The sequence below is a fragment of the Centruroides vittatus genome, unplaced genomic scaffold (genome assembly GCF_030686945.1).
Source record: "Centruroides vittatus isolate TY-2023 unplaced genomic scaffold, ASM3068694v2 contig_3051, whole genome shotgun sequence".
In the NCBI taxonomy this organism is placed as follows: Eukaryota; Metazoa; Arthropoda; class Arachnida; order Scorpiones; family Buthidae; genus Centruroides; species Centruroides vittatus.
The window spans coordinates 1-27,154 of NW_027121959.1; the positions used below are offsets into that span (position 1 = coordinate 1).

The window sequence follows — 27,154 nt, forward strand, 5'->3', positions numbered from 1 at the left end:
TACAGGGCCGGATTTACCAATCCAGGGGCCCTGGGCACAAATTCGGTGGGGGTCCCCCCTTAAGAGTAGGCAAATTTGATGATTTAGAAAACTTTACGACAAAATACTATACTTTCAATTAGATTTGAACTAAAAAATTGTAAATTTCATTTAAAAATAAGGTTATTGTAAACATACATATATTTTATTGTGTAAAACTAATTATTTTAATTTAACTGAGAAATACCTATGTGAAACTTTTTCCCGAAATTTTCCGATGTTTCATAGGTTTTTTCCCGGGTTTGGTTTTCTCTGCCTGTTGCCCCTCATGATTAGGCCACACTAGGCTGTTGCGGTAATAGAAAAAAAATTATGTTTAAACATAATTTTTTTTTTTAGTTTTGTGGGGCCCTGGGCACAGGCCCCAAATGCCCTTATGTAAATCCGGCCCTGATACCGTATTGTTTTGGGAATAATGCCAAGAAAAAGTCTATACACGTTCAGTACAGACTCAATCGTATGCCTGAATACATAGAACACGTCAGTAACAATGTAACATTTTCTTTCTTTCAATACTTACAAATTGCTTTTGTTTAGTGATCTGAAAAAGAAATACACAGTAAAACACAAGCAAATTCGAATTTTTCTTTTTACAACTTCTTAAATTTTTTTTTTCCCGAATATATTCCACCTGTGGATACGGAGGGTCGATTGTATTCAGTTCGGTAAATCATCATTCTTTTCTCAATTTGGTTTTTAAAATTTATTTTAAATTAAAATATATTCACTTCATTTATTTCAAGATTGTGTTCGAACTCTAAAGCTTTGGCACGTATAAATTTTTTTAAAATTGAATATCCTACTTTCGCCAAACTTTGCCCTGTTTTAATGAATTAACAACGTTAAGGTTTTCAATGTCTAGACTTTAATGTGGGCCTAAAGGTTGTTATTACGAGATAAGATATAATTTGTATTATCATCTAGCATTTTTTTTTTCCACTTTACTTTCCTAGCTGTTATGCATGTAACACGGAAAAAGTATTGGAATCTATCAAATTTGACATTCCGAGATTTTTTTTTTGTTTGTTTGTTTTTGCAAATTTCGACGTATTGAGACTCCCTGAACCCAAAACAGTAAAAATTTCGGGATGTGTACAATATGGTACATTGTGTGGAGTCTATTTCGTTTAATATCTCAGAAATGGGGCCCGAATTTAAGGAATGAGAAAGATAGAAGGGTCATGTGTCATATCTTCAATAGGAATAAAATGCAAATTTTATTCGTTATTGGCATTTACATTATTTTTAAAAACTCATCTCTATCTTTAAAATTAAGTATTTTTTGTCTTTTTATAATAATTAATAATATAAAAGTTATTTTTAATAACATCTCGTAATAGATGATGTCACCATCCAAAGTTAAAACAAAAAATACTTTAACACTGATTGAAGCCAGTGTTAAAGTATTTTTAAACTTAAATATGTTTTTTAATGGAGATTTTATCATAATTCAACAAAACTACTTATTTTAAGCTTTTGTTACTGCAGCCAGAACCGGATTTTCCTATAGGCTAACTAGGCTTCAGCCTAGGGCCTCAAGATCAAGAGGGACCTACATTCAAATTGTTAGCAAAATTAAATTACAACTGATTCTAAAAACAGTGAAAACCGAAAATAAGAAAGAAATTCTACGCATATGACCAACAAACTTAAAAATTGGGAGGTGAAAGGGCTCATAAGTGGAAATAGCCTAGGGCTCTCTTTTCATCTAAATCCGGCCCTGACTACAGCACTTACATTTTATATCTTGGTATAATGGAAAATTATTCGAACTTCCTAATGGTCCCCTTTAACTCCTGTTCCACTGCCTGGAAAGTCAGTAAGAGCCCTTTACCAGATTTTTATGTTTAAATAAATTATTGGCTAATAAATCGTTCAGCCAATTAAAACTTATGTAAATACAGCAGAACGCCGATAACTGGTGCCAAGAGTCTAGAAATATTTGACTATATAAATGGAATAATTATTATGCAGTATGGAATCTAAGAGTATGGACCCTTGATAAAGGATTCCGAAGCTGTAATTGTACTTGTCCATTGGTTCTTATGATGCCGTTATGTGATAATAGAAGAAAATAGTTTTCATATAAATTATTTTGATTTTCTTAACTTTTGTTCTGTGAGCACTAACAGGACCTTTATCCATTCTCATTGTGGGTTTGACCATGCCTTATATATCTTGGATTGACTGCCCATGAAAAATTCCTGGGAAGAGTTGCTATATTCAGTCCTAGATCTCCGAGAGCAGTTAAGCAGTTTCAGCCAACTAGTAATCTAAACCAGCCGCTGTCCAACTTATTCATAGCCCGCGGGCCATATTTTCTTCACCAAACATTTCGGGGGCCAAGAAGGTTGATAAATGAAAAGTCAGTTTATGTTAATTAAAAAAATATTTTATTTATACTAAAAAGAAAACTTTAAAATATTCGTAATATATTAATGAGAACATTGTGGCCGTAATTGTTTAGCAACAATATCTTTTATGTCCACATCAATATTTGTTGTGGCAAGTCTAATTATATCTTCAAGAGTGGAATCTTTCAAACTGTTTCTATATTTTGACTTTATATATTTCATATCGGAGTATGCACGCTCGCAGATATATGTACTTCCGAACATTGATACAATTTGAAGTCCAAAATCTCTCAATTTTGGATATTTCTCTTTATCTAAAAATTTGAATATTTCTATTCCAGTTACTCCACGAGATGTAAAAAATGGGTCAGCCTGCAGGTCGCATAATTCTATTTGATATTTAAGATCAACGGAGTTGATATCAATATTAATTGGATCACAAAATAAATCAATAGACGGTTTAAGATCATCAAATTGAGAAAATCTTTCATTGAAATCTGTAATTAGCATATCCAATTTTGGTAGAAATATTTTAAAATTCGCTTCTATATTACATTCTTTCATTTCTTCATAGATCTCTTTGCAAGATTCAAAATGAAATAAATTATTTTGCTCCAAATTAAACCTTAACAATTTTAATTTGTTTCTAAATCCAGTAACATATTTATAAAGGCAACACACATTTTGATCTTGTCCTTGCAAGGATTTATTCAAAATATTTAAATAATTTGTAATGTCCGTTAGGAAAGCAAGTGAATAAATAAAATTTTTATCAACTAAATTTGCTGTCAAATTTTCATCGACGGCAATTTCTGTGAGAAAAAGATGAACTTCTTTTCGAAGTGTAAAGAATCTCCTCAAGCACTTTCCAGCACTTAACCAACGAACGTTACTATGTAAAAGCAGATCTCCATACTCAGTTTCCAATTCATCCAAAAATGTTTTAAATTTTCGGTGTGTAAGAGAACGATTTCCGCCGCGAATTAAATTAGTAATTTTGCAAACCTTGTCCATTACGTCTTTTAGTTGTAGGGATAAACCACATAATGCCTCCTGATGGATAATACAGTGTAACATACGACATGTTATTCCTTCTTTTTGCAAAAGTCCCGCGAGCCCAATATTTTTGCCCGTCATAGCTCTAGCACCGTCGGTTACAATAGCAGTGCACTTGTCAAATCCGCCATACTGCTCTACTGCACATTTTAATTGTTTGTAAATATCTTCACCTTTTGTTGTTCCGTGTAATGATTGTAATTTTAAAAGTTCTTCTGAATAATTATAGTTTTCATTTACAGTTCTTATAAAGATAAGCATTTGACTTGTATCGGAAATGTCTGTGCTTTCATCCAATGCTACCGAAAAATAGCAGCAACTATTGATTAGGTTTTCTAATTTATTAGTGACATGCATGCTAATCTCGTTTACACGTCGGCTTACAGTCTGGTGAGAAAGTGATACTGTTTGAAATTTTCTTACCATTTCGTTGTCATTAAATGCTTGAGCCATTTTTATGGCACATTTTTTAATTAATTCTCCATCCAAAAATGGCTTCTTTGCCTTTACTATTTCTAAACAAACTTCAAACGATGCAGCTACAGATGCTTCTTGAAATTTTGGTTCTTGATTAAAATAATTCGTTTGATGATCCAGCTGCTTTTTCATTTTTTTCACTAGTGGTATTTTCATGTCTCGCGTGTACGAATGATACTTTTTTCATGCATGGAAAGATAATGGCGCTTCAAGTTATATTCTTTACACACAGCTATGATTTGTAAACATTCCAAACACTGTGGTTTACCATTCTTGTTCAGAATAAATAAATAATCTATCTCCCAGCGATCTTGAAATTCTCGATTTTCGAGGTCTATTTTTCTTTTATTAGTAGCACTCATATTCAATAATTATTTTAATTAATAAATAAATATGAAATTAAGTTAATAATATTATAACACAGTCACCCCTCAACAAATTCTAGACAAGACTGCACTCGCACGATTGCATGAATCAACCAAATAGCGCAGGGTAGTGTGCGCATCACGTGCGCCAACCATAGATAAACAACAACCAACCACAAATATAATATGTGGCGCCAACGTTGAGCCAACCATCATCAGACGTTAAACGGATTGCTGCTGTATTCAGCCAGGTTAAGTGAAGTTACGCAAACTAAATAGTACCTACTTTAAATTCAAATTAGATTTAAATTTTCACATAGTAAAATAATTTTAATATTAATAATAATAATTTAGTAACATAAATTTATTCATAGTAAAATGTACTCGCGGGCCGTAAAAATAATTTGACGGGCCGTATACGGCCCGCGGGCCGCCAGTTGGACAGCCCCGATCTAAACAATTTAATTACTAAAACCCACTCACTTTATAGTAATTAGATGGATTCTCCCAAATTTTCTTGTTACTAGATCAGAAACTTTGGGAGAATCAGGTAGCAAGTCATTATCCTGATTGATGTGTTATGAAACTTGATTTTTTGGTGTAGACAAATGCTGGTTTAGATAGGAAAGATAAGTTAATAAATAACTATTGAAATGATGGGTTTTATTGATTTCAATTATAGTAAATACTGTATTTTATATATCAAAGGAAAACTGCTGAGATGAACTTGTATAACTTTAACTTGAAATTCTACTTTGTAGATTTATCTGGTGGAAAGTCAAGCATGTTTTAAAATATTTCAATCTCAATGGAGAATAATTTTCTGAACAATTCAATCGTATAATATAATTATATAATTTATAAAGAACTTGCTGCGATTTGAGATAAACTACTTGATTGCTTATTTCTCCATCGGCAATCTTTTTTTGAGCTTCTTCAAAATTTCCTTTTGTAAAAAATAGTTTTCTGTTGCTTTTTTTCTTAAAACCTCTCATTTTTATATCTGACGTAATATTTTTTCAATGTTGTCTAAGAGTATGCATCATCAGGACCTCTGATAATACGTACTTTACTCTTGAATACATGTCATAATTCAGAAAAAAAATCATAGTTGGCACTGTTAAAAGTACGACGCGAAAGAAAAACACGTTACACGTGTTGATCGATTAAAATAAATTTAATTTCGCGTTGGGATAAATAGTACAAATTCTTTATGGATTCCCGCTGTTCCTCGGTGTTCGTATCGTAACAGTAAATCCACGAGTACAGCCCCGTTACAAATGCTGCCCGACAATCTTACTTAACTAACGCGCGCGAATTTTAACCAAACTTAAACTAATAGGAAGGGATAGAAGAAAAAAAGGGAAGTAAGAAGGATTATTAGGATAGATGGTACCCAATTCCTTGGCTGTTGTTGGACGCAGATCCTTGTCTCGATCTATAATGCTCGTATACTCGTACAATGACGGTTTCTTCCAGCTGATCGGATTCTTTTCTCGGATCCTGTTCCTTTTGGCCCTGTTCTCAAAGCTCGCCAAATCTCACCTTGAGGTTCGCAGTGTGGTGTTCGTAACAAGAGGTACACGATCCCGCGAGCGAAATGGTACAAAATAAAACTTAATACAAAGTAGTTTTATTCTCTCTGAACAGGTTCTTACATAGGATCCCAACTTTACAACTTCTAGAATTTTATATATACAGGAATTAAAAGTTTGTCCTCAAAAAACAGTTATCTTGCACACACGCGACAATCTGACGAGGACCGTATTCACTTACACTAACTTATACTAACTTAAAACTAAAAGAAATTGGAAGAATAGAAGAAATAAGGAAAGATAAGAAAAGTAGTAGAAATACCCGGGTTTCTTTGCGATGTGTCTTTTGGTGGGGAACAACTTCGGATCTCTCTCTTTTGTTACGTTTGTAGCCCTTTTCCTTATAGATCTTTCGTCTATAATCTTTTTCTTTCAGACTGAGTCGTCTTTCCTCGATGATCTCTCTCTGCACTTTATCCTCTTAGATCACCCTTCTCCCTTTCTGGAGCACTCCTTTTCAGCTCCTACCTCTTCGGGATTCCAACCCAGACTTCCTTCAAAGTTCTCTTATAGGAATTCCTTCCTATCGATTCCTTGGCTCCTCGTAGCCTCCAATCGTCGGACACTCGATCTGGAGCGCTACCTTCTCTCGTCAAGAGCTCGACCCAGACTGGCACTCTTTCTGTCTGTTTTGCTTCAGGGCCTCACTCCCTCTTTTGTTCTTACTATTGAGGGAAAGATAATCCTCCCCCAAGGGCAAAGAGTTAGACAAAGAGAGTTCTAGGAAGAGTTAGACAAAAGAAAGTTCTAGAAAGAGTTAGACAAAGAAAGTTCTAGAAAGAGTTAGACAAAGGAACAAAGAAAATCTAAGACTAATTCAATATAAAATATACAAAATATACAATATCATGGCCGACGGCCACAGCAGCCACACGTCTTTTCGCTCCTTCGTGTCCGGCCAAGGAATGTCCGGTGGATCGTTCCCTTTCCCTCCAGGCTCGTCACCGTCTATTGTTTTCCCCTACCTCCTGGTGGGCTACGGGTAGGTCTGAGTTCTCGGAAGTTCGAGACAAAGAGACAAAGAAAATTGGAAAGAAGGATAGATTGATAGAAATAGAATATAAATTAAACTAAAACTATACATAAATTAGGGCGTACAGCCACAAAACTACACATAAATAAAGGCGTACAGCCACAGCACCACACCAAACATGATCCAGCAAATCCTTCCGAAATCTAACTAAATTAACTTTCTATCAGCAAACAAAATGATCACTTACACTTTAAAGAATAAGACAACTTATTATTATAAAACAAAATATTTGAATGAAGATTGAAAATTTCACTTAGCTATTAATTAATATCACAAGGTTTAATTTAAAGAATCATAATTTACAGAGATTCAACCTTCTTTCACAAATTTTGGTTTTTATAGCACCGATCAAACAATTAATCACAGCACAAAAAACTGAAATGATATAGATATGTTTTAATAACAGAATACTGATAATTTCTAATCAGAAATTTTAATTCTAGAGTAGGCTATTTATTAATTTAAAAATTTATATTTTACAATAATCTCTTTATTCAAAATAATTATTAGGCTAATTCATTTTAATATATTGTATGTTTTCTGGTAGGTTATGCTGTCATGATAGGTTTGGTATCTGTGGAAGTGAAAGGATTTAATATAAAACTCTTACACTCAACTAATTTTTCATCCCAATGGAAAGTGGAAGATACAAAGGGAAGTGATCCGACACATTCAACAATTACAAGTCCATCAAATATTACAACTCCTTCAGCTACTTCGACTTCTTCAAGAACAACCACTGACCATACTACCACTACGACTTCTGCCAAGTTCTACAACCACTCCGACTCCTTCTTCAGCTACTTCAATGACTTCTTCAAGAACCACTGACCATACTACCACTACGACTTCTCCAAGTTCTCCAACCACTGACCATACTTCTCCAAGTTCTACAACCACTCACCGTACTACCCCTACGACTTCTCCAAGTTCTCCAACCACTCACCATACTACCACTACGACTTCTCCAAGTTCTCCAACCACTGACCATACTACCACTACGACTTCTCCAAGTTCTCCAACCACTACCAACTTACGCTCTCAAAGTTCTCCAACCACTCACCGTACTACCCCTACGCCTTCTCCAAGTTCTCCAACCACTCACCATACTACCCCTACGCCTTCTCCAAGTTCTACAACCACTCACCATACTACCCCTACGACTTCTCCAAGTTCTCCAACCACTCACCATACTACCCCTACGACTTCTCCAAGTTCTACAACCACTCCATCTACTACCACTACACTTCTCCAAGTTCTACAACCACTCACCGTACTACCCTACGACTTCTCAAAGTACTCCAACCACTCACCATACTACCCCTACGCTTCTCCAAGTTCTCCAACCACTCACCATACTACCCCTACGACTTCTCCAAGTTCTCCAACCACTCACCATACTACCCCTACGACTTCTCCAAGTTCTCCAACCACTGACCATACTACCACTACGCCTTCTCAAAGTTCACTACAACCACTACGACTTCTCCAAGTTCTACAACCACTGACAACTTCTCCAAGTTCTACAACCACTCACCATACTACCCCTACGCCTTCTCCAAGTTCTCCAACCACTCATCTACTACCCCTACTTCTCCAAGTTCAACCACTCAACTACTAATAATTCTACTAGTTTTCCTATCACAACTCCTTCACCTCCTTCATCATTATCTCCAGGTGCAATAGCTGGTATCGTTTGTGGTGTGGTGATTGCTGTTTTAGCAATAGTTGCAGGAATTATATGGTATATCCGTAAAAGAAGATTAGCCAGAAGTGATGCTGAAAGAAGTCCTCTGGTGAATTAAAACTGTGTAACAATGATAGGATGTAAGAAATTTTCTATTGTTATATTAAATTGTTAAAAATTATACTGGAATTCGAGATTAAAGCCTTTTAAATATTTTAAATTATACTTCATAGAACTATAAAATATTTCCAAAAAAGAATATATAAAATTAGAATTATTTTCAATAATGTTGAAATTTCAAAGTTGAATTTAAGAACTACTTAAAACTTCTACATGTTTGTGTGCTGTTTATTGTGATACTATAAATGAATGCAAAAGTGAATTCAAGAATATAAATCTATCAAATTTTATATTTTTGCATTATTGCTTAAAATTTTTATACAATACATTTGTTATGTAAATTGAATCTGAATTTTTCCTTTTGTTTAGTGTAAATATATTATATCTTATTCATTAAATTTATACTTAACAAATTTACAGTTTTAATTTATTACATCATAATTTTGGATAATTTTGTATTAGCCTAGTGGTAAATTTGAAACTATTGATAAATCTACTACTAACATTTACTTTTGTTTGTTAGGGGCTGTTCATAAATTATGTCTGCATTTTTCTTGAAATTTTTGTCCTTCCTCTCCCTCTTGTCCTGGTTTGTCTAAGTTTCCATAACTCCATTCCCTCTTCGGACCTCCAATAAAACTTGACCTCCCTTAAAACCTTTATTACTTCATAAGTAGAAACGAAACACAAGAAATTTTGAAATAAATATTAATTAATTAAAATGTATAAACTGTATAAAATTTAATGAAATAAACATATGTCCACTGAAGCTTATCCTCCTCCCATCCTTCTAGTGTGAACATGTAGCAGCTCAATTAATCGAAACACACGATTTAAGTTTTGAACATATTCCTACTCCCCTACTCAAATCCAAAGAGATGTGGACGTGTCTGATTCAAAGACTACCTCTTCACGTTCTTCTACGTAAATTACCCCGATTACATCGCTTAGGCTTTTTGAAAAATAGTGTGGACGTCATTTATGGTCAGCCACTTACAGCCATTAACTTTTGAGAATTAATAACACATGAAATAGTCTTGCATGACTAAAGTTTTTGGAATCATTTTTAAAACTATAGCTAAAAATCATGCTTCTTTCATTTATTTTGTTAGACTGTAAGCATACAGATATCTTTTTTTCATGTTTCTGAGGATGTATAATCTCTACAGATGCATATGATGCATCTGTAGAGATAATATCTGCACGCCTGGAAATCTTTCATTTTTAATACCAGAAAATTCAATTATATTATAGCCCATCACAATTTTTTGTACAACTCTCAAAATCTAGAATCTTGCTATCAAGAAATAACAACACATTATAAACAGTTTTAGCATGTCTCCACACTTTCTTTAGATATCACTGGAGAAATCATATTCTAAAACATTATTATTCTACAGAAATCAAAACAAAGATTACTTCTCAATACTCTAAAAAGAAACATGTTATAAAGCAGCTTGTTCATTTACTGACTCTCTCTCCTATTTTATAAAGATTTGTACTATATCAACCCATTAATGGCAAAAGAGCAAGAAGTAAGCCAAAAACACTTCTTAGCAATAAGTCAGAGCATCATCCTGGCTAACACAGATTTCAAACCATTAAATACATTAGTCCACAGCAGAATTGCTTAACATTTATAAATTTAATGGTTGATAACAATTCATATTTTTTCTTTTTCTTTCTTTCCTATATTTCTCTCTCTCATAACCAAGCAAACAAATAATAATAATTTATATATATATTTATATATATTATTATATATATATATTTCTATTATTATATATATAATAAATAGCATTATATATATTTCCTTTGTTCTTGCACTAATACATAAAAACATTACATGTAATTAATTTTATTCATGACTATTGAGAATCTGAGAAAAGTATATTAATTAAGCACTTGTAATTTTATTTTTTATATTTATTATTATAGAATAAATGAATATTTTAATTATAGTTCACAAATTTCTGAATTTTAAAATAAATCTTAATTATAAAATTAAAAAATTGAATGATTTAAAAAAAAAATCATTAGTAGAAATGTATTTATTTGACATATTTAGAAATTTTTAGTATGCCACTATAGAAAAGTTCTGTTCTAGATTCACATATTCTTTGATAACATAAGTGATACAACATAGATATTCAGTTACATTTTATTTAAAAATAATTATATATAATATAATATATATATATATATATATATATATTACAGTGTCTCCAGAATCTAATTTTCTCCATAAATCAAAGTAATTAAATTCAAAATGAACAAAGTATAAAACTTGATATAAAATATGAAATGAATACAGGGAATAATCATAAAAATATAACAGAAAACTAATGATATCCTCTAAAATTATAACAAAAACATGACTGATGGTAAGATAATTTTTTAGCCTAAGTTCTATTTTTACATGTGGAAAAATATAATGATTACTATATATTAAACATTTTAATTACTCATTTTGATACATTTATTAATAAAAAATTTTTATTCAGGGTTAAAATTAGGATCGTGATATTAAATTATTCAAATATTAAATTTATTATTACAATAATGCTATAAATATTGATAAAAAATATAAGAATTTAAGATTTGTATTTTAACCTTTTTTTATGATTTGAAAATTTAAACTTGAATATTTATGCAATTGAAATTCACTTTGTTTATTGATTACTCAATTATTATTATATTATTATTACAGAATACAAACACATTTTACTGAATAAAATTAATTCTTGGAAAACTCTTCCATTTGCATAATTATTTCATCTGAATTCAAAACAAAAAATTCTCAGCAATATAAAAGAATAGAAATAATCTGTACCAATATATTAATTCTAGGATCTCTTTAAAAATTTAAATTTTAACTACTTGTATTTGGAAAGTTATATAGAAAACAATGTTTTTCTTTAACCTAGATTGTAATGTAAGTGTAGCCATCTAAACACTTACTGGGTGAAACTGTTTATGCTCTTGTTACTGTTGGCTGAAACTTGTTTACTGCTCTCGGAGACCTAGGATTGAATCTAACTCTCCCAAGAATTTTTCATGGGCAGTCAATCCAAGATATGTAAGGTCTGGTTAAACCCACAATGGGAATGGATAAAGGTCCTGTTAGTGCCCACAGAACAGTTAAAAATTATATATTTTATTATTTCTAATAAAAAATTTAATAATAGTAACAGAAGGTAAAAATGACTCTAGATAAATATAAAAACTAATGAAAAAACTTAAAGCCCAATTCTTGGGGATTTAGAAATCAAAATTGAATATATCAACTTAGTACATTTTTGAGATCTTCACCTCTACCTTCCAACCTTATTTTGTATTTAAATGAATGTTGGATTAAATAATATTGTTTCAATTTTTTTTGTAATATTTATAAATTCAATCTAAAAATTTGTAATCATAGGTAAAATTGGAAATTTTCTAATTACAAGCTATTTTGCACTATAAGAAAGAAATTACAACATATAAGTTTAAGTTTTAATATGACATTTTATATTTAATATAAGCAAATCATATTTTATTCAATATTATGTTATCAATAAACTATTAGCATATAAAAGTTTGAAATAATTTGTTAATATCACATTATTCATTTATTCATGCATCAATCATCATATTTATTCACTAAATATAAATTAAAAAAACCACTGAAAAAATATATTCTATAAGTATTAAGCATGAACAGATGATACTGAATAATAAAGTTAACTTATTTTTCTATGGATTTGAGAATTCTATAACAGTATCAACACAAGAATAATTTACTACAGGTTTCATACGTAAGGCACATTTAATTTTTACTTTCCCAGCTCCAGCTGTTATATATATACTGTAACAGAGGGAAAATATGGCAATTGATCAAAATGACCACCAAGATTTTTACATTTTTTGGACTCAGAACCTTAAAACATCGAGAGATGCAAAAAAATTCAGAGAGGTTTCTTCTATGTATGGATGCTAGTGTGGGGGCATGATTTTGTTCACCCAAATTGAAGCTTAACTCCACTGCTTATTGGTAAAAAATTAGGGTTAAAATTTGATGGTTAAAGGTCAAGAGGCAGGGCTATAAAGGAAGAGTCATGTGTCATATCTCAAGTGGGGTCAGACTTAATGATTTTACTCTATTAGTACTGTATTTACAATTTTTTTTTTTATAAAACTCATCCCCATCCTCAAAATTAAGTTCTGCCATTTTATAATTAATTAATAATATACATTTTTTAAAAATAAAATCTCATTAACAGATGACATCATACACAATCTTAATTTTTTTTGCTAGGAAAGTTAGACAATTCATTGCTGGATTTTATACATTTGACAATATAAATCAAATGTTAATTTACTTGCCAAATAGTAACTACATAATGTCATCAATTCTTAAATTAAATTTTTATAGTGTCCCACATAAAATCAATTCTGCTGAGTAAATTATTTTAATCGTTATATTGAAAAAAAAGGACAAGTGAGGCAAAATAAAATTAGACAAATATGTTTGTGAACCAGATTTGGACTGAGGCACTATTGATTTATGCAGTTCTTAGTTTTCTGCAATATAGAAAGCCATAGTAATAAATTCATGAATGAATAAATAAAATTATAAAATTAATTCTGCATATCAAAATGCAGTAGTTAGTTACACAAGATTCTAGAGCAAAAAACTTGGAAACTATTGATGTAACAATAAAATTACTTTAAAAAATTACAAAAATACTAAAAGATTTGCCTAATTTTTTAAAAATAATAAATTTGTTATTTTTTTAGTATGTGATTTTATTTCTTCTAACTTTCATTATAGGATATAATATAAAATATCCTTATCATATATTCTCAAAAATATAATTCAAAAACTAACATTTACATTCAGTTGTTTCAAAAATAGTTTTGCAAACTAAACAGAACAGAGATTCTTGTATATGATTTCCTTTTGAAAACAGTGTGTAAATATTTAAACAGAAATATATAGGCATTTTTCTTGCTGAAAAATCAAAAGTAAAAGATACAGAGTTTATGAACTTTTTAGTTTTTTCATGTATCATGGATAAAACTATATCCCTCACAATTTTCATTGGAACTATTTGCAGGACTATTGAGAGAGGAAAGTGGGGATTTTTTCCGTTGGCCCAGAGAAAACTTAGGAGCCTTAAGTGGTTCCTATTCTTATAAATTAATGTTTAATAACAAAAAATAAAATCTTTAAGACTGCTCTTTATTAATAAAGGATCATTCTACTGTGGTGATTGAGGGTTTTGTAATAAACAAGATATGAATCTGACTCCATTTGACTCACGTAATTTATTGCACAGCGTATTTACATTGACCAGCCTGGTTGAACACATGCACCAAAGTGTTTTTCTTCAGGATCATGTTGCCATCCTTCTTCTTGCAGGTGTCTTGCCAGCTGAGGTTATAAAATAATTTATTAAGTTGCCACACTACATATTTATTTGTTCAAAAAAAAAAAAAAAAAAAAAAAAAAAAAGAGAGAAAGGGGACCTAACTGAGGCAAAAAGAGTCCAAATTCTTCTCCCAGGCCCATGGGTGTAGCCAGGAAGGGGCATGAGTGGGCATGGCCCCCCAGTTAACCTGGTGCCCCTCTCCAGAAAATTACAGCCTCTACTAGGCCCCTCCCATAACAAAATCCTGGCTATGCCAATGCCCAAGCCCCTTACAAGATCTAGATGGCCCTGACTTGTATTTTTCTTTTTTAAAAAGTCAGCCAATTAAACTTATTTTATTATAGAAAGCATAGCAATTATAGAAAGATAAATTTTAAATTATGTTAAAATGTTTACAAATGAATTTTAACAAGTATATATTGAATCTCTTGGAAAGAATAATACAAGAACTATAGCTAGAAAAATTTATTGTAAATAGCTAGGCATATATTGTGACTGACTTATCACCACACTAAAGAATACACAGTGCGGCAATTATATTCCGGGACTGGATCTATAAAAATGAAACAAAACAATTTTATTCAAATCCTTTTATTAAATTATTCAAAATACTCTCCTCCTGCTTCAATACACTTTTTACAGCGATTCAATAGTGATTCAAATGCCTGCTCAAGCTTAATTTTCGGTATTGCCTCTAATATGCGCGTAGACTCTCTTTGGATGGTTTCAATATCATTAAAAATGCATCCTTTCAACTTCATTTTTGGAAATAAAGAGAAGTCACATGGTGCTAAATCGGGGAAATACGGCGAATGATTCAACACATAGACTTGATTTTGTGCGAACAATCAATTGACGAACAATCAATGATGTGTGACTCGGTGTTGAACAAACACCAGTCATCAGAATTGTGATATTCTGGTCGAATTCGACGAATTCTTCTCATTAATCGTTGTAAAACTCCCAAGTAGAAAGCAACAGTAACTGTTTGACCCTGTGGGACGAACTCACGGTGGATGATGCCTTTGCTATCGAAGAAAACAATGAACATCGTCTTGATTTTTGATGGAACTTTTCGTGTTTTTCTTGGCTTGAGGTGATGATTTTGACTTCCATTCGGCACTTTGACGTTTTGTTTGTGGGTCATATTGAAAACACCAGGTCTCGTCACCAGTAACAATTGATTTGAGGAAGGTTGAGCTGTTATTCGCTGCTCGTACAATCTCTCTGGAATGTTCTAGTCTCATCAATTTTTGCTCTTGGGTTAGTGTGTGCGGAACAAATTTAGCACAGACTTTTGTTTTGCCCAAATCTTCTTTAAGAATTTGTCGTATTGTCTCTTTGTTAATGTTTAATGCCTGTTCCATCATTCTCAGTGTCGCAATTGCGATCGTTGGATACAAATTCTTGCACTTTTTGAATCGAATCTGCTGTTCAAATTGTTATTGGCCTTCCCACACGTTTGTCGTCCTCCAGTGATTGTCTGCCTTCCAAAAATTGCTTGTGCCACTCAAAAGTCTTTGACCGTGATAAACACTCACTTCCATACACTTTTTGCATCATTTTGAACGTTTCTGTGGCACTTGTGCCAAGTTTAGCGTGAAATTTAATAACAGCACGTTGTTCCATTATTGTTTTCCGACATGTAACAAAATAAACTGATAAACAAAATATCAAAAACAATGATAAATGTCAACCGATTTAAATAAAAGTTTTAGGTTATGTTCATATATGTCCAAACTTCATATGACATAAAATTTAAACAGATGTTGCTACTGGTTGCTGAGATATAGCTTCAGTCCCGGAATTTAATTGCCGCACTGTGTATATTGTGCAATATTTTCACATAAACACATCTCTTTAATAAAGCATAAAATTCATTATGTTTTTTAAAGAATTTTCAAAAGTATTTCATATTAATACGAAATACATCTTGTGCTGACAATATGAAATAACCTTCAGAATCCAAAATATTGTGTATAGAAACTTAAAAGAACAATGAGACATAATCAATTATTGATTAATTAACCAATTTTTATTAAAATATCATTTTAAATATACAATATTTAATAGCAAATTATTATAAATGTTACATGTTACATCTATTTTGAATATTTCTGTTATCCAGAATTATGCTGTTGTTTCCACTGGTCAATCCATAGACACATTTTTTCCAGATTGTCTTCCATATCTTCAGGAGTGTTGCTGGGTAATTCAAATACTAACTGAGAATCATATGATTCTCTAGCTTCATCTAACAGGGTTTGAAATATTTCACACTGCAGATTATCTTGTAATTTTTTTTCGTTATAACCCCTTTAATGAAAAGATAAATAAATACTTTATATATAATGGAATAATAAATTAATTATATATTTAGATATTAAAAAATTCAAAGAAATAAATAAATAATTAGTTATCTTGTAATATGTCATTTTATTACAGTGCATTAACTGTACAAATCAATTGCATTATGTACACTTATGAAAGGAATGATTTGTAGGAAAAATTAAAATCTTTCACATGCAGACTTATTGTTTTTATGGAATAATAAATACAAAAATAAAAGTTAAAAAAATGGCTTAAGTACTAATCTTAAGTACTAATCTTCAGGTATTCAAAGAATGTTCTGTTGATATTGGAAGCAATAAACTTGAGAATTTTTCTGAAGTTTATGATTCATTGCTTGATAATTTTTTAAAATTTTCCAGAGCAATCCATGCATATTTTTCTAAATACAAAAGAAAGTATACAAACAAAATATTCATTTACTTTCCATCATATCAAATTTGAAAGACATAAATTTAATGTGATAATTTATTTACAATACATTGATGACTTTAATCAATTATCTTAACGCTACCAAATTATTTTAGTAAATAATGATTATAAATGGAATTTAGTTAAACATGCATATAATAATTAATTCATCACATATATATATTTTACATATTTAAAATTTTTTAAAAAGGCGCTGATATTAAAATTTTCATTCAACTTATATCTTCTGAGTGTATCTTTAGAGTTGCAATTCATCACTTGGTCACAAAATAATAAATAATTTAGCTTTAATATTGGTTATTTGTTACTGTATTCTAACTTTTGATAATCTTCAAATAAATAAAATGTTATGAATAGAATTTCATAACTAATTAAATTGAAACTATATGTGCTCTCAATTTAATTATTGTATTTGTCCAAATATAAGTTGAACTGAATATAGGTCAACTCCCATTTTCTTGGTTTCTTTCCAGAAAAATTTTTTCTCCCTAATATACCATTAATAAACCTGGAGGAATACCATGTATCAATCATATTTATGGACAGATCAAAAACTCTACCACCTATTGGTAAACCTCTACAAAGCAGCCAGATTTAGGCCAATGAGTTATTTCTGTATTTGATAAAACTGTTCCAGTAAGAATTTCATTTTTCTCCTATCATGTGTGCTTTTCTCAGACATGCAGAGTATGAAAGTAACCATGCTATTATTATTTTTCTCAGCATATTTGATACACAAGCTTGAACTTTGCATCAAAGGTTCTACATGGATGTTTGAATACTCATTTTGACTAGGTTGGTTTTGTTCAGGCCAAACCTTCATTTGACAATCCATTTCTATTTGTTAAGAAAAAATGCAGGCTACCCAAAATGCCACAATGCAGGATTTCCTGCAACCTTGCAAGAATGAAATATATCATGCCATAATTTATTTTGAGAAAATAAAAACTTTGAAACATGATTAGGCATACTGAATGACCATTTTTCCCCCATACTTGTATTTAGGTTGCATATCTGCATAAAGGTCAAGAATGGACTTTTGGACCTAAAATTCAGAAAAACAAGTGTTTAATACTTTTTGAATCACTCTGTATGTATGTATGTATGTATGTATGTATGTATGCTTTCATTATATACACTTTACTGTTATAATAAAAATGTTTTAAACTTTATATAGTTTGTAAAAAGTGTGTAGTTAATTTTCTGTTCTCATTCATTTATTTTATTGAAGGAAAGTAATAAATTCAAAATTTTAATTTTTATAAATATTTTTATTATGTAATAGCATCTTTTGATTAATAACATTAATTTATAGGAAGAGATACTTCAATTAAGATTGCAGATCACATTTATCCATTCTCTATTTATTTTTAAAAATACTGCAAATATTAATTTTTATTTATGTTTATAGATATAGCTACAGAAGAGTCTAGTCATGATCAATTTTAATAAATTAAAAACTTGTGTCTGTAATTTATTATTTTGAATATGTTAAGTAAATGTATGAAAAGTTGGTGTAAAGATCAAACAAAGTTATACAGGGTAAGTCAGAACAAGAGGGAAATATCTTGGGGAATGATATAAAGTTTTTTGCATACAATAACCTATACTATATACACAGGCATTATTCTCATTAGTTTTGAGGTACAACCATATGAATGTTGCTCACATACAACCACAATAATAAATGTCACGTGTGATTACATTCACAACAAATGCTCAAAACTTGAACTCTGAACCTCAACATACTTTACAACTTGTGTCTGAACATTAAATAATTTCTCTGAGTCAAAATTCAAGTCTCATCACATCATCTTCCAGGAGATGCTGTGATGAGACTTGAATTGAATGATCAGATATTGGACATGCTGATAGTGATAGGGATGTAAGTCAAAGTGATGAAAAGTTCAACTGACTTGGTTGTAAAGTGTATTGAAGTTCAGGATTTGAGTTTTGAGCATTTGTTTTGAATGTAACACATGTCATTCATTATTATTGTTGTGTGTGAGCAACTTTCATACAGCTGTATCTCTGAAACTACTGAGAATAATTCATATAAGTTTTTTTTTTTTTGCTTACAATGACCTATACTATCATTCTCCAAGAATATTTCCTTCCTCCTGACTCACCTTATTATATAATAGTTTTACACAACGTTAAAGAAAATTTATTAAAACTGATGTAAAAAATTCATAATGAGTCTGACAAATCATATTTTTCTAAATAAGAAATATTTAAGTCAAAAGCAAGCAGAGTAATGGCCAGGTTTCATCAACCTTTGTTAAAATTTATCAGCTAAAATTGTTTCATAAAACTTTATTAATGCTAACAAAGTGTTAAACTGATTGCTATTTTAAAGATATGATTTTGGAAAATTAAAGTTTCTAATGGTTTTTTTAAAATCAAGTTGCTGGATTATGGTGAGTTTAATGCAGAATTGCCATATATCAAATACATTAAAGATACAGGACCATAAAAAGTTACTAATCACTCACAATGTTTGAACTAAGTGGCAGTTAATATCTGAACTCTGGGCCTTCCAATATTAGAACATTATCGAACCTGAAGCAGTTCTCGATAGATACAAAACCATTTGTTCAAGCAAGTAAATATTATTATTTTTACTGGAAATAAAAGGTTTTGAAAGAGATAATGAAACATTACAGGAAATCCTCATTAGTTCAAAATTCAAGGGACAAAATAATCACGACTTCAAATTATTTAGTTTGGAATTACCTAAGATGTAACACATCACTCAATAAGTCTCCGGTCTAACTAAGAAAAACAACTTTTTTTTTAGAAATTCAACTTTATTCATCAACATACTCTCCTTCACAAGTGATACATTCATTCCAACGCTCCATTAACTTTTTGATGCTTTTTTGTGGAACGATTTGTCTTTGCTCTCAAAATAGGCCTCAGTTTCGGCAATCACTTCTTCATTTGAGCCAAATTTCTTTCCCTGGAGCATCTTTTTAATGTCTGCAAAAAGCCAGTAGTCGCTGGGGGCCAGATCTGGAGAGTACGGCGGGTGAGGAAGCAATTTGAAGTGTAATTCATTCAATTTAACCATCGTTTTCATCGACTTGTGACACAGGAGCATTGTCTTGGTGGAACAGCACTTTTTTCTTTCGCATGTGAGGGTGTTTTTTTTTTTTTTTATTTCTACACTCAATCGATCCAATAGTGCCATGTAATATTCGCTATTGATAGTTTTACCTTTCTCAAGATAGTCGATGAACAAAATACCATGTGCATCCCAAAATACAGATGCCATAACCTTGCCCACTGACTTTTGAGTTTTTGGTCGCTTTGGACGACTTTCACCGGCTGCTGTCCACTCATCTGACAATCTTTTTGATTCAGGTGTGTAATAATGGATCCATGTTTCAACCATTGTCACATACAGATGCAAGAAATCCTTCTCATCTCACTTGAACAGCTCCAAACAGTGCTCTGAATCGTCGACACGTTGTTTTTGGTCCAGTGTGAGAAAACGCGGCATCCACTTCGAAAAGCAACTTACGCATGCTCAAATTTTTGTGTAAAATTGTAAAAACACTACCTTCTGATATCTTTAAGGTGTCAGCTATCTCACGCAACTTCACTTTACGTTCTTTCAAAACTATTTTGTGGACTTTTTTATGTTTTCCGGAACAACTGCCGATTTTGGGCGACCAGAGCATTCAGCATTCATCGGTGTTTGTCCGACCGCGCTTAAATTCAGCATACCAGTCAATAACAGTTGATTTTCCTGGTGCAGAGTCTCCATAGTGCTTATCAAGCCACTGTTTGGCTTCAACAGTATTTTTCCCCATTAAAAAACAATGTTTAATCAGCACACGAAATTCTCTTTTATCCATTGTTTTGAAAATTAAAAAAACTGGGGTCACTAAAACCAATGTAACTTGTAAAATAATTGTCAGAATATCACGAAATTTTGACACGTATCGTTTGAAGGTTGGTACTATCCAGAAATCATATGGATCTGTCAACAGTGTTGCCAGATCAGCGTCAGACCGGAGACTTATTGAGTGATGTGTTATGTATTTCTGTACAATACACAAAATGCCATGTAACTGATGTAATTGTAAGCAACTGTGAGCAAAAGGATGTGGCTACAAATACAGAACACTACTTTCATTAATTAATAATTATAGTATAAATAAACTGCAGGTGGACAGTACATGTCCAGTGAGAATCTCACAGGTTGCCAAATAGGTTTTATAAACAGTACAGAAAAATCCTCGAAATGTAGCTCAAATAGTAGTAAGTCATCCATATCTAGTAGTATAGAGTCCTACAACCCTAGCCTAGTATCTCAATCTACAACCCCAAAACCAGTCATATTTTACAAGAGAAAATGGATAATTGATGGATAAAGTAACACCCAAAAATGAGTTAACATAAAAGCAGTCATGTTGACAGATTAGAGTTGTTTGTGACCTTTATTCTCTTATCTTATATTATTCTCTTATAGTATGGAGGCATGTAAACTTCAATCTAAATGTGTGAGTTAATATAAACATATCACAGTTTGGACAGAATTTTCATTTTGAATTTCAAAATAGCTGTATTTCAAACTAATCAAATGCCTTAACATATAAACCTCTATATCCTGGCTGGGACAAATAGTACAGTTATGAACTAATAGAATTTTAACTATCTAAGTTTGAATTAACAAGGATTTCTTGTAATGTTGTAAGGATCTAATTTCCTACAATTAACAAAAAATATAATGAAATCTTCAATTTCCTTCATTAACAACATTCCTGAAGTGTGGGGGGGAAACAATCTTGACACAGAGGCACCAAAAAAAACTAAAGATGAGACATTAAATTCTTGCAACTCAGGGTGCAAAGATGATTGAATCTCACCAGATCTTGGATAACCCAAGTTATTGGTATGCCAGTTTCAGTGATAAACCAATAATGTTCAATCCCTGGGGAGATCAGCAAACCAAAACATGCCTGTTGAGAAAAAGAGTTCCAAACAGATTCAGACCAAACAATACATGTCAGGAAGTCAAAACTGTATTCCTTAGTTTTGTTTGCACTGAAAAGGAATGGGAATTACATGCACTTTTTAAAAGATTGTGGAGTTGAGACTCAGGTAAAATCAGCAAGAAGCTTTCCCTGTGAGATTCTCCCTCTCTTATTACCACAAGCAAACTTCTGCTGTTTGTTAATGTTTCCTATAACCAGAAATGAAACACCAACATTAAAATCTTTTTCATTTTTTAATGTATGGTGTAGACAAATCATCTTTGTTTGGGCATGTGCAACACATCCTGTTAGCCATGAATTAAATATCTTTTGGTCAGAAAATTAAGAAAAACTATAAAAACTACCAAAACAAATACTGTTATCTGTTGGGTAGTGAATCGCATGATTCAGTAACACTTTTAACTAGTTGTTAGAAAATACTGTGTTAAATACTGTTTTAACAAAGCTTGGCAAAACTGGCCATAGTTTATGTTTCAAATACAGTGGGTGATCAGTTAAACAGTTCAGACTGCAAACAAATCAGACAATGAACACTTTCGTGGAAGATTTTTGTGTTTGGACAACAAACACGTTGGATAAAGAAGAAGCAACGCTGCATTTAAGATTTGTAAAACTATATTTTAATGGCGACCTTTACACATTGTTTATGAAACGAGACTTTGAGTTGTATACATAACCTTTTTTGCATTAGTTAATTTCTGTTCTCTGAATTTTTGCAAGTGCTTTTCTGAACTTTTTATTTAAAAAACTGAGCCTAAAAAGAGTGGCAAGAACTGTGTTCATTATAGAAACTAAGCAAGAGATAATAGCCAAGGTAGAGAGAGAGAGTGGGCAAAAGATGTCTGATATTGTAGGCAGATGACTTCCACAGGTCTACAGTAGATACAATCTTAGCTAAGAAAGATATAATCAAAAAGACTCAAGTAGTAATGAAAATTGCATCTGAGATGTGCTATCCATGAAAAAGTAAAGAGATTGCTTTTAGTTTATTATTACATGTAAATAAACATAGTAAGAAAGTATATAATTTTTAATTTATTTTTTGAGGTTTCCAGAACGAATTAATCAAATTCCCACAAAAATTTATGGTAAATCTATAATCAGTTAACAAAACACTGTCTTGGAATGGATTATGTTTGTTAACCGATCACCCACTGTAGTTTAAAAATTGATAATTTCATTAAAAAGGTTTTTTTTTTTTACAAAAATTTCAATAGAATTAAAAATTTTCTATAATTAGAGAAAATGCATTTAATGAAGTATGGAAAAAATAAATTAACTCTTTTTTGAATGAGTTTGCCAGTGGTTCTTCTCCTAGAGTGAGTTAGTTTTTGAAAAAATGTAACATTTACAAAAAACAAATTAATATTTCACTTTGTAATTTGACTGTGTTAAATAACTCCAACAATTTAGAAAGAGATAGAAAGTTTGAACAACTATTAGATTCCATGTTTGTTTTACAGACATGTAGCCCTGTCAATAGCTGTCTGTAAAATATAAGAGCATGCTGCAATGAGACAAACTTTGAGAACATACAGGGTGACAATAATTAACCCGTACAAGTTTGTAGCAATGCTGCACACCTTGAACTTTTTTTACTGTCACCTAATTTACATTACTATTGTTTAATTCTCACATGATTTCCTGCCAATGTAGATGTACTTTCGATGTAATTAAGAGTGAGTTCTTTATTTTTTTTAATGGTATCAAACAAATGTTGTGCAATTTTGAAGCTATTCCGGCAAGGAAAGCATCAATGTGAAATTGTTCATCTGCTCGGTGTTCCAGAAATGACAGTCTCAGATGCAGTTCGACAATTCAAGTAGCTTGGCCTCAATGGTGACCGTCCCGGACGTGGAAGAAAGCGCACTGTCAACACGTCTAGGAACCGCAAGATCATCACAAAGCGAGTTGACTGACATGCGAAGGTCTCCATGAGAAAAATTGCTTGTTGAGATCAGAATCAATCGCAGATCAGTGCGGTTAATGGCAAAAAAGGAACTACATACTCAAGCCCTACAAGTTCCAAAAGGTTCAGCTCCTCACCAATGAAAACAACGTGGCGCGAGACTCCAAAGATCCCGTTAACTCAAGCGCCGGGCCTCTAGGTCGACAATGGGAGTGCATTCTCTTCACAGACGAAAAACTTTTCTCCGTACAACCATCAAAACGACAGGAACTGGTCGGTGGGGACTCCTGGATGCTCAGCCGTCATCGAACATCACAAAATCCAATGTCAGTCATGGTTTGGGGTGAAATTTGTGTGAGCGGCAAGACACCCCTTGTTTTCATCGATCAAGGGGCCAAAATCAATCAAGATGTGTACCACCGTGACATTCTCGAGGCTGTGGTACTTCTGTGGGCTCAGCAGCATTTTGGCAGTGCGAAATAGATGTTTCAGCAGGACTCGGCGCCGACACACAGGGCGAAGAAGACTCAGGAGTGTGCAAGGCTCATTTTCCTGATTTCATCTCATCTGCGGAATGGCCACCGTACTCGCCGAATCTGAACCCAATGGACTACAGTGTGTGGTCCATTTTGGAGGCCAGGGCCTGTTCTAAGCGCCATGAAAGTTTGGAGTCACTGAAGCAATCCTTGTGCTGGGAGTGAGACAAAACTGTCTCCAGAAGAGCACGACCCATCGCTGAGAATTTCAAAACGCATTTGGGGCTCTGTATCAAAGCAAAAGAAGGCTACTTTGAAACTGGCTGAATATCTGATTAATACGTAAAGTATTGTCACTGTTATATGCTGTTGTTTTGCTAATTTTCATTTCTTTAATAAATTTACGATACAAAAAAACTTGTACGGGTTAACTATTGTCACCCTGTATACATACATGCTTACTTTGTAGCATTCTCCACATCTATCAAGTATATTTACAGGAATAGTCATAAAAAAAGTGCTAAGAAAAAATAACACTTAAAATTAATGAAATTAAATGTTCCAGAACTTTCAGGTTCTAATACTTTAGGAACTCAATAAGCTGAAGATGAGTGTCAGCAATTGAAAGTTCTAGAACATTCAATTTCATTAAATTTAAGTATTTTTTAATTTACTCTTTTTCATACTTCTTTAAAAGCATTTTTCTCTTTACTTATTGACAATTTGGAGTTATTTATTTTTATTTTCTTCGATTTTCTGATTAACCATGTAAACAAATCCTTTGAAAATTCTCAATTTTTCATGCCAAATATCACTTTTTGTCAGATATATCATGCAAAATATTAACTATTACAACTATCTTAAATTATTTCAGAATTTGTTAACTTTAATACACAGCGTGGCAAAAAAGTTGCTTACCAAATGAGAAAATAGGACACATTGCAAATTATACATGAAGACACTGTAAATGACTTTAATGCAGTCTGTGAGACAGTGAGTTTGAGATTAGTGTGAGTATGGAGTGTTGTACACCACAATACTCATCAACATTCATATTCAAAGTGTTGTCCATACTCAAATAGAATATTGTACACAATGCAAGAGTTCGTGTGTCACCACCATAAGATTTGCATGTGGAATGTTGTGAAGACCCATACCAATTCTGTCCTTCAATTTATTGAGCATCTAAAAAACATGTTGCTTCATGTACCACCACAGAAAGAAATCCTTAGGGGTTAGAGGTTGAGTGAGCTTGGAGGTCATGATGATGGGCCACCCACAACCAATCCAATGTCCTGGAAACATTGCATTAAGTCTCTCCCAAATGGATAAGGCAGTGTGCTGTCACACCATCCTGTTGTAATCAAAGTTCTTGTTGTTAACTCATAGGAAGATCGTCCTGAAAATCCAGTACAGTGGTATTCAGCATGTTCCCATATGTGTGTTGGTTCACATTACTTTCAAAGAAGCACAGATCAACAGTAGTGTTACTCAGAATACCCCCATTTAACAAATGACTTTTTGGCCATACTATATGAATTAATGCTAAATTAATTATAAAATATTGAAATAGTAAAAAGATATTTACCTAGCTACTAATCTGTCATACAATATTGTATTATTTGTTCTAAGAACAAATACAATATCAAACCATCTTTGTGGAAAAAAATCACAGCCATGATAATCAACTATCTTTCCACCTTCATTCACTTCATCTTCTAAATCATCAACAACCTAGAAAACAGAAAACAATTTTATAATTTTTAATGATAACTTTTAGCTACAGTGGAACCCCGATATAACGCGCATGTCGGGCGGGAAACAACACTCGTATTATACCGAACGGCGCGGTATAACGCGGTTCACTTCTTTACTTTAGCAATAATGTCAAGCTTTTCTTTCACACTGTAGGCTTTTCTTTTACTCATCATGCATACAACAGTTAAACACTATTCAAAATACACGCAGAAACTCAATACATACATAATTACTCAATACGCAGTAACAATAAAATGCGCTACTCACTAATGCCGCACGGACCTGTATAAACGTGTTTGAGCTTATCATGTTGCAAACATCGCCCGTGCTATAACAGTGTGTGGTATAGTGAGCAGTGCTATAATGAAGGTTCACTGTATTTTGAATTCTTACTTTGTTATTCTATTATGAGAAAACTATTTTAATTCAAAAAAAAAAAAAAAATTCTTTTATGTTGTACAACAGAATACTATTTTGTTAAGAATTTCCAGTAAACTATTATATTAAACATTTTATAAAAAAAATTTATAGAGAAATATTAATGCTTTTAACATTTTCTATTATATAAATTTACTATAATTCCAATATTCATAAGGGTAGCTCAATGGGAAAGACAACAATAGCAAAATGAGCAGTCAAAAATGTTCAAAAAAGAGAAGATTAAAAATAACAAGCCAAATGTACAGTAAAGTTCCATAAATGAATTTTGAAGTTGTTTATAAACAGTTCATACAAGAGGGCCAGTACTTGAAGCACTCTCTATTGGGAACTGTTCTTGAAGCATTGGTGAGAAATGCACCACTTCTGCTTCCAGTATTACTAGGCCTAGGTCTGGGGTGCAAAAATTCACGTTGAAACAGACACCATTTACATCAAACTTTGTGAGGTGTCTAGTTTGATTTTAAATATAGGAAACTGCAGTCTTTTCTCATCAATCACATTTTTTACACATCTCAATGGTTGCATTTAATCTTTTACTTTTATTTGGGTACTTATCTACTTCAAGTTCAACTGAGACTCACCAGAAACAATGTTTTTTTTTTTTATCTTTTAACCTTCTACTTTTGGAGTCTTTTGAAAGCCC

The 27,154-nt window shown here is 32.0% G+C and overlaps 3 protein-coding genes across 3 annotated transcripts in view; 1 reads left to right on the forward strand and 2 right to left on the reverse strand.

The window, feature by feature from the left end:
* Nucleotides 1-2,474: 2,474 nt before the first annotated feature.
* Nucleotides 2,475-4,058, reverse strand: LOC136972883 (general transcription factor II-I repeat domain-containing protein 2B-like). The gene has a single exon (XM_067267534.1). It carries the CDS (start codon nt 4,056-4,058, stop codon nt 2,475-2,477), a length of 1,584 nt encoding a protein of 527 aa, XP_067123635.1.
* A 3,669-nt stretch (nt 4,059-7,727) lies between these two features.
* On the forward strand, nt 7,728-8,540 carry LOC136972873 (DNA-directed RNA polymerase II subunit RPB1-like). The gene has a single exon (XM_067267518.1). The coding sequence runs from the start codon at nt 7,728-7,730 to the stop codon at nt 8,538-8,540; it is 813 nt and encodes a 270-aa protein (XP_067123619.1).
* Nucleotides 8,541-16,153: 7,613 nt separating this feature from the next.
* The window catches only part of Ak6 (adenylate kinase isoenzyme 6), a 28,837-nt gene continuing 17,836 nt past the window's right edge, over nt 16,154-27,154 (reverse strand). Inside the window, exons 3-4 of the mRNA XM_067267520.1 lie at nt 25,901-26,046; nt 16,154-16,456 (exon numbers count right to left, since the gene is read on the reverse strand). Of these exons, the coding sequence (XP_067123621.1) occupies nt 16,261-16,456; nt 25,901-26,046 (342 nt within the window). The 3' untranslated portion in view covers nt 16,154-16,260. The remainder of the gene's footprint in view (nt 16,457-25,900; nt 26,047-27,154) is intronic.